The sequence below is a fragment of the Aplysia californica genome, unplaced genomic scaffold, assembly GCF_000002075.1.
Source record: "Aplysia californica isolate F4 #8 unplaced genomic scaffold, AplCal3.0 scaffold00203, whole genome shotgun sequence".
Classification (NCBI taxonomy): Eukaryota; Metazoa; Mollusca; class Gastropoda; order Aplysiida; family Aplysiidae; genus Aplysia; species Aplysia californica.
Window position 1 is genome coordinate 273,087 of NW_004797473.1, and position 9,037 is coordinate 282,123.

Here is a 9,037-nt window from a genome sequence, read left to right on the forward strand (position 1 = left end):
TAATAATAATAACACGTTCGGACAATAGCGAGGAACCTTTTTTTCTTCCAAAAATCGATTTGATATATTTTTTTAAAAGAAAATTTTAATAATCGAAATAATTCATAACTGCTCGTTTAAGCCTACGTAAAAGGAAATCGGAACTTTTCTGTTGCAGTACTAAATGCAAGAATCATTTCCAGAATCGGTTCTTTCCGCAGCTCTAAATCATTATACTGAGAAGCTCTCATTTCGATTTTGAATAACAAATTGAATGCTGTCTGTTTGCATTTATTCCTATATGTTTAAAAATGTTCGATGTAGTATTGCTTTTCTTACTTCACAGACTGAAGATGTGTACTGAGGTAAGCCTGGGAGACTTTTGGACTGCTCACCACGAGATGGGTCACATCCAGTACTTCATGGCGTATGCTGACCAGCCGGCCATCTTTAGGTGAGTGCTGAAGTTAGACAGGGCTAGCAACTACGGTGGTGGAGCCCGGTTAAAGATAAACCTGCGATATTGTCGCATTTTCTTCCGTTTATCCGGGTTTGTAGAGGGAATATACAGCTTGCTGCAGATCGTGATGAGAAGTGTAAATTCACTTATCATCATTATTATTATAATTTACCACAATTTAGAAGGATTGCTCTAATAGACAGAAAAAACGAGCTTCTAACTTCTTTCGATTTACCGCTGATTTCGGGTTAAACGTGTTTGACAATTTAAGCGGACTCTGTTGTAATTTGGTTAGATCTAGTTTCGTGCTGGACTCCAGGACTAGTGGTCATGGTACGAATCGCTGTAAGACAGCATTAACGTTTGACATTAGGCAGTCTGTTTGAGGTGAGTCACAACGTTCCTTCCTCTACTTAATTATGCAGATCGAGCCTATCAGAAGTTGACAACATAGTAAAAAAGATGGTCATGCCTCTTAAATTACAGATATTAAACATAACTTCAACTTCAAGACCCACACCATTTTATGGCGCACTTTATATTTTTACTGAAAGTGGGTCATAGCGGAATTAGAATCTTCTCAGTTTGTTCACTGCTTTAGTGCCTATTAAAAATCACAACTTGCACTGTATGCTTCTCAGAAAGTTGAGATTGCTTCAGAATGCTGTCAGGTCTGCGGGGGTAACAATAGATTGTAAAACGCATAGAGCTTGGTGCTGAGTGGTGATGTGCGCTATACTAGAAACTTTTAATGCTCCAAAATTGACAAGTGCCTGATTCCACCACCTCGCAACACATTTGTTAAAAGAACATCTCCTGAAAAATTTTGCTTTCTCGACTTACAACATTTGAGATCAGTACATAATTTGTGTCTCGACACGGTGAAATCAGGCGTTCGTCGTCATCATCATCATCATCATCATCATCATCATCATCATCATCATCATCATCATCACCATCATCTCTGTTATAATCTCTTATTACTTCAAAAGAGAGGGAGCTAACTCTGCCTTCCACGAGGCGCTAGGGGACACAATCCAGCTCTCAGCCATGACGGACAGACATCTCCGCTACTTGGGTCTTCAAGGGTTTCCCCACGCTGATGAATATGACGACGACGACGATAACAGCGATGATGACAACGACGGGAGAAAAGATAATATTCAAAACGAAATAAAGAGAGGACGCTTCTCGAAGAAGAAGAGTCGACAAAGCAGGCAGTACATCTGGCCACAATTGATGGATGATGAAATGTCTTCTCGAGAAAGTAAGATGTTTTTTCCTCCTTCAGAAATTATTCTCAAGCCATTTTAATTTATCTAGATTTACACGATTATTTGAACAGATTGAAAACAATTTAGATATCTATCTTTTCAGGTTTACAGAGTGAAAAGTCCACTTGAAGAAGTAGGATTTTTAACCTTCCATAATGCTTCACATGCCAATGATTCATTTATACATAAAAATTATATTTCCCTTTATTGTTATTATTGTTTTTAATGTTATTGCTATTATTGTTATTATTGTTGTTATTATTATCATCACCATCATCATCATCATCACCATCATCATTGTTTGATCAAATCGTAAAACAATTAATCTTTTCGTGGGTGACGAGTGAAATGTTTACTCGCGGAGATTAAATTGTCTTTTACGCGAGAATAATTCACAGGCCAAAAATTCATGTTTGTTCAAGGTAAGATAAGACGATAAGACTTCATTGTCCCTTTGGCAAATTTTCTGAGTCTGTACAGGAAAAGTAAAAATAGGTAGATAAACAGACGTAGATCTAGAATTAATTAATTAAATTGCAGGTCCCCGACAGGCCAGGTCAGAAATCCAACTCCTATTAAATAATCTAAATTGACTTTCAAAGAAATTGAACAAGGGGCAAAAACTTTACCTTCGATTTTCTCAAAGCAGCATTTTTCGAGATAGCGTCCTTGTGCTTAAATGAGACCATTTAAAAAGAAAATCTGTAACGACCGCAGAACGGACGGTGAACAAGCTACTGTCCCAAGCACTTGAGAAGATCGCCTTCCTTCCCTTTGGCTACCTGGTTGACCTCTGGCGGTGGGGGGTCATGAGTGGTGACATCACGCCGCAGGACTACAACCGGCGATGGTGGGAGCTCCGGTGAGCGTCTGTCTGTCTGTTTGTGTATGTGTGTGTGTTTGTGTGTTTGTGTGTGTGTGTATGTATGTGTGTGTGTGTGTGTGTGTGTGTGTGTGTGTGTGTGTGTGTGTGTGTGCGTGTGTGTGTGTGTGTGTGTGTGTGTGTGTGTGTGTGTGTGTGTGTGTGTGTGTGTGTGTGTGTGTGTGTGTGTGTGTACTTTTACGTACTATTGTTCCTTTATTCTGCTGTTGGTCGGACAAATGCTTCTGCTTCGTCCTTAAAAAACGTAATCCATGTGTGAATGGGTTCTCGGCTATAAGCAACAAAAGATCGGGTCGGCATGTTTCTGTTTTAGCACCCGCACATTGGCAGCTTGCATAATATATTACGCTTCCCATAAAGTTGAAATTGTTTCAACAATCTGCAGGGTCTGGTGGGGTAACAATGTAGACTATTGCGTGTAGAGCTGATTTGCTCCATACAAATTTTAATGTTTCTCTTTTTGCCATCTGCTGTAAGCTGACAAAACGCCTTTTTTTTTGTCTAGAGCAGTTTCGATAAATCAACGATTTTCGGTTTTCTTATAATATCTCAACTACTTTGAACAGCACATCGATGTTTGAATTCGCACCCGAATCAGAATGTCATTCCCTATCTACAACATAAAATTTGCTTATTTTCTTTGAGAAATAAACAAATAATCACGAAAAAAGGCGTTTTGTCAGCTTTGCCTTACACAAGGCGTTTTAACAAGAACGCCTTTTTTTAGATGTTCGCTGACAAAACGCCTTTTTTTACAATCAGTGGCAGAAAAAAGGCGTTTTGTCAGTGTAACCATTTAAAAAAGGCGTTCTTCCGAAATTTGAATATTAATTTATTCAAACACTAGTCGCAGTTTCACTTTGATTTTTTTCACACAAGTTGGGTAACAGGTCAGACTATCGATTTAGCAAATTAAAAACTGAAAAAAGGCTTTTTGTCAGCTGACGGCAGAGTAGTAGTAGTAGCAGTAGTAGTAGTAGTGTCATTATTATTATTAGTTCCCGTGTATGTTTGTTTGTGTGTGTGTATGTATTTGTCTGTTTGTATGTGGAAACACGTAGACCGCTCTTCTCGTTTCGTCTGTCCAGGCTGCAGTACCAAGGAGTTAGGTCCCCTGTGCCGCGGTCAGAGGCAGATTTTGACCCCGGGGCCAAGTACCACATCCCTGCACACTCGCCTTACATCAGGTGGGGCTCTGTCTCTGTCTGTGTCTGTCTCAGATGGGTGAATGTCTGTGTCTGTTTATGTGTTTCTGACTGACTATGTCTCTGTCACTGTGTGTCCCTATCTCTGTCTATCTTTCCCTGCCTGTCTCTGTCGGTCTCTGCCTGTCTCTGTCGGTCTCTGCCTGTCTCTGTCTGTGCCTGTCTTTGTCTTCCTTTGTCTGTCTGTGCCTGTCTTTGTCTTCCTTTGTCTGTCTTTGTCTGTCTCTGTTTATTTTTTTCTGTCTCCTTCTGTCTCTGTATCACATTACTGCTCACTCCTCTTACATCAGGTAGGTGAACCTCTGCATATTATGTTATTAACAGGTCCCTGTCTCTGTCTGTCTATATCTGTCTCTGCTTCTGTTTCTGTCTGTTTGTCTATATCTGTCTCTGTCTCTGCCTTTGCCTCTGTATCACATTCCTGCTCACTCGCCTTACATCAGATTGGTGAACTTCTGTCTTTGTCTCTGTCTCTGTCTCTGTCTCTGTCTGTCTCTGTCAGTCTCTAACTGTGTGTATCACATTCCTGCACTTCGCCTCAAATAAGGTGGGTGAACTATCGTATCTGTCTCTGTCTCTGTCTGTTTCTCTCCATCTGTCTCTGTCTCTGTCTCGTTCTCTATCTGTGCCTCTGTCTCTTTCTGTTTGTCTATATCTGTCTCTGCCCATGTCTCTGTCTCTGTTTCCAACAGTGTCTGCATCACATTCCTGCATACTCGCCTTACATCATGTGGGTAACTTCTGTCTCTGTCTTTGTCTCTGTCTCTGTTTCTGTCGTCTCTGTCTCTGTCTCTGTCTCTGTCTCTGTCTCTGTCTCTGTCTCTGTCTCTGTTTCTGTCGTCTCTGTCTCTGTCTCTGTCTCTGTCTCTGTCGCTGTTTCTGTCTCTGTCTGTCTCTTCCTCTTTCTCCCTCTGTCTATATTATTAGCATAATTTTGTTATAATTATTATTATTATCATTATTATTATTATTATTAATGATATTATTATTATCATTATTATCAGTGATATTCGTAGTAGTAGTAGTAGTAGTAGTAGTAGTAGTAGTAGTAGTAGTAGTAGTAGCAGCAACAGCATTATTATTATTATTATTATTATTATTATTATTATTATTATTATCATTATTATTATTATTAAGGATATTATTATTATCATTACTATCAATGATACTATTATTATTATTATTATTATTATTATATTATTATTATTATTATTATTATTATTATTATTATTATTATTATTATTATTATTATTATTATAATTCACTGCTTAAGAGGCTGGCTGCTTTTCATCATTCTCCTTCCAGTTACTTCGTGAGCTACAGCCTTCAGTTCCAGCTGTTGGAGTCGTTGTGCCGGCGGGTCGGCCACCAGGGGGCGCTACACACGTGTGACCTCACAGCGACAGGTCAAAGGGCGGGGTGGATCCTCAGGTCAGGGAGTGAAGGAGGGTTTTTGTTGCTGTTTTAATTGTTGTTGATGTTGTTGTTCTTGTTGTTGTTGTTGTTGTTGTTGTTGTTGCTGCTGTTGTTTCTGTTTCTGTTATGTTTGTTTTGTTTGTCTGTTTTGTTTTGTTGGGGTTTTTGGGGGGTATTTTTAGACTCCTTGATTGTTCTTGCTATTGTTGCTGATTTTTGTTTGGTTGGTTTGATGTTTCGGGTTTGTTTTGTTTTGTTTGTGTTTTATTTTTTATTTGGGACGGGGGTTGTTATGGGTTTGGATTTTTGCTGCTGTTTTTTTTTTTTTTTTTTTTTTTTTTTTTGGGGGGGGGGGGGAGGCGGGGCGTCGTTGTTTTTTAAAACAAAGTATCAGCACATTTTCAAAAGTCACTGTTTTTTATGAGAGACACCAATGTACTGGGCCACATAAGACAATTTTGCTCTCAGGTTTCTGAGCGATAATGGTTTTCATCGTTTTCAATTAGAGGAATTGTATCTGATTTTTTCTTTTTCTTTTTAGAGAAAGTTAGAAGGGGGGGGGGTGTGGAAGGGTGGGGGGGTGGGGGGGTTGCGAGAAGAACTCTTGTTTGTGGGGTTAGTTGACTAGGGAGATGGTGGTATGCTGTGTAAGTAGCTGAGAGAGTCGTCAGTTCAGACTCAAAAGCAATGACAAGCAAGTTTTGGTGACAGCGTGGTAAGGTTAGTGATCACTGAGGTGTGGTGTGTCCTTGAGCAAAACATGACAACCCTAGCTTTAAAAGAAAAAGAAAAAAGGTCCTGCACAGTGGCAACCAGTAATGACAAGTTTGTGAAACCGTTCTATATTGGCGCAATATTATGAATCTACGTACATGTATGTATATTTACGTTTATATTTATATATGGATGTATAAATTAATAATTGTGTATTTATGTATGTATGTTTGTCATTGTACCCCCAAATTTCCTAGGAGGATTAATAAAATGTAATTCATTTTTAAAAAATTAATTAATGTATTATTGCATTGTAGTTAACTGTAGTATTGCCATGAGCAACAGCAGCAGTATAATCTTCCCCCACAGAAACGTTTTGAGCGCAGGATCGAGTCGACCGTGGCAGGATCAACTCTCTGACCTCACCGGAAGTCGAAAGGTGTCGTCCAGCGCCCTCATGGAGTACTTCCTGCCTCTCCACCGCTGGCTAGAAAGAGAGAACTCTCTGTATGGGGAGACAATCGGGTGGGATGAAGCAGAGATTAACTGGTGAATAACTATTATGTCACGACACGGTGGAATAAGACGCTTGTCCATTTTGGGGGACGTATGGAGTTATTGGTATCATCTTAAAGCTTGTTCGTTACTGGTATCATCTCAATTAAAGCTTGTTCATTATTGGTATCATTTTGAAGCTTGTTCGTTATTGGTATCAATTTAAAGCTTGTTCTTTTGTCTTGATCTTGATGAACAGAATACTCATTTTTTCTTGAATAGAAGTCGAGATGTTCATTTGTGAAGGGGGTGGGGGTCTCCCTTGTGTAGGAGATAAAGTTTGCGAGAAAATGGTTGCCAAAATTCGGTGACTTTTAAAGCGCGTGTGTCCTTGGAAACTGCAGGTTTATATAATGTGTATGGCCGCATGCCTTTGATCAACGTTAGATTGAAATCCACACAGGAATGTGCTTTTAAATAGACATGAAAGGTGTTGAGCTGAAAACAAAAAATTTAATAAAAATTGCCTGACGTGCTCAAAATTGTCGGCCCCTTCGATTTCTTTATTTTGATGATCCCTGATTTCACCACGATGCCATTAATGTTAATCGAAAATTTTGAGGTGGATGAGCGGGATTTTTGGAATTTTACATGTATACTCAAACATGAGTTAAGCTTATTATAAAGCGGTATCGATTCATTCTTTCGTAGAAATGTATTCTTCAAAGGAATTTGAACTTATTTCAGAATGCTACCAGGTCAGTTAAGGTAAATAATATAATATAATTATTATTAAAGAGTGCAAAGCGGAATGGGTTTTGAGGAGGAATTTGCGCCATACAATTATGCTATGTATTATTATCACTCTAAGAATCAAGGGGATCCTGTTGAAAGTTGTATAGTTATGGGCGTCATTTCTCGCCTTCTGTGGAGGCTGTTTAGTTCTTGTTTTTTTTCTTTTTTTGGTAATTGTTTAACGGCGCTCGCAATTGCATAAAGTCATGTGAGCGCGCGGGACATATTAAACATTTTCAGGGGGTAGAAACATTTTAATTTTTGCCCGGGTGGCGGCAGGAGGCCTACTCTTTTCAATTTGGGACCTCCAAGGGATTTTTTACGAGCGCAACATACGCACAGGACCTCCCAGATTTTTCCCCCTTTTCTGAAAATGGTAGGTGTAGATCTTTCCTACCATAAGATCATGGGTGTGGCTGAAAGACAGCAGTAAGAAGGAGCCAAGGTGTAGAAGAAGAAAGGCTGCAGAAAGAGTCAGGAGCAAAAAGGAGGGTGCAAAGGAGGTGAGGGGGTGGGGCAGAAAGTAGAGACGAAAGCAGACGACAGAACATTTTTAGAAACCAGGAAAGGGTGTGTAAGGAAAAAAGTTTAGCGAAGAAACGTATCAGTCGCTATTCGGATTCGAACACCTTAACCTCTAGATCTAGACCGCGAGAGCCCCCTGAATGCTATCAGGTCTGCTGGGGTAATGATAATATTATACAGACTTCAACATAAGTTAAGGACCACTTGCAAATACTCTGAGTGGTCTTCTTGGGTCGACTTGCACGTGGGCGTTCTTGGACTGATCCAGTGGCTTGATGGCACTGCCTCAGGCGGACAATAACAGAGTGTGACACTGCAAGCCTCCTGGTAACTTCTCGGGCTCCAAGTCCATCCTGCATCCATGCCATAGCTCTGGCACGATCAAAGTCTCTCAGCTTTCGTCTCAGAGGCATGTTGGTGCGATACTGGGTTTTGCGCAAACGGTGGCTTATATTGCCACCAGGGTGAGCAGAGTTCGAGGCCGTACGTCCGTTTATGACGTGCACCAGAAATTTTAGCTGAGGAATGTCCGTGCTGTCGCACACAAGTCGATAAAAAACAGCAAATTTGTCTAAAATTCCTCGAGGATTTCCGTGCTGCACGTGGTGGTTATGCCCCTTTAGGTAGCTTTGCAGGACGCATTAGTAGCCCTTTAACATTTTCAGAGCAAAAAAATTTGAAACATCTTTGCTGTCTTTTTTCTTTTTTTTTTTTTTTTACAAATTAGGGCTGTCTGTCAAGGTGGTCCTTAACTTATGTTGAAGTAAGCATTTTATTATAGAGTACAAAGCTCAAAGAGCTTGCTGTAGAGCGGCAATTTGCGCCAAACAATTATATATGCTATTCGTTATTATCACTAATGGAATCAAGGGGATCAGGTTAAGTCGTGTTTATGGACATCATATCTCGGCCTTCTTTGGAGGCTGTTTTGTTCTCTGAAGGAGATACGAGATAAAATAAAAACCAACTACGAGATTCAAACAAAGTTTTTGAGTTTTTTTTTATTCACTGTTTTTATTGTTGTTGCTGCTGCTGTAAAAATTGCTGTTGTTGTTGTGGTTGTTGTTGTTGTTGTTGTTGTTGTTGTTGTTGTTGTTGTTCTTGTTGTTGTGATTATTGTTGTTGTTTTTGTGAGTACTGTTGTTGATGTTGTTGTTGTTGCATTTGTCTTACATTAATGTTGCTACTGCGCGTGTGTGTAAGACTGTGTGTGAGAGCGTGTGTGTGTGTGTGTGTGTGTGTGTGTGTGTGTGTGTGTGTGTGTGTGTGTGTGTGTGTGTGTGTGTGTGTG

General features: G+C 39.8%; 2 protein-coding genes across 2 annotated transcripts in view; both read left to right on the top strand.

Annotated features, from left to right (window-relative positions):
* Positions 1 to 6,938, top strand: part of LOC101862115 (angiotensin-converting enzyme) — a gene marked incomplete at its 5' end in the record, with an annotated part of 12,889 nt that extends 5,951 nt beyond the window's left edge. Inside the window, 6 exon segments of the mRNA XM_013082978.2 lie at positions 326 to 433; positions 1,432 to 1,706; positions 2,431 to 2,575; positions 3,685 to 3,783; positions 5,107 to 5,232; positions 6,301 to 6,938. Coding sequence (XP_012938432.2) covers positions 326 to 433; positions 1,432 to 1,706; positions 2,431 to 2,575; positions 3,685 to 3,783; positions 5,107 to 5,232; positions 6,301 to 6,484 — 937 coding nt within the window.
* A 1,219-nt stretch (positions 6,939 to 8,157) lies between these two features.
* The window catches only part of LOC101862351 (sulfotransferase 1C4), a 21,957-nt gene continuing 21,077 nt past the window's right edge, over positions 8,158 to 9,037 (top strand). Inside the window, exon 1 of the mRNA XM_035969978.1 lies at positions 8,158 to 8,210. Coding sequence (XP_035825871.1) covers positions 8,158 to 8,210 — 53 coding nt within the window. The remainder of the gene's footprint in view (positions 8,211 to 9,037) is intronic.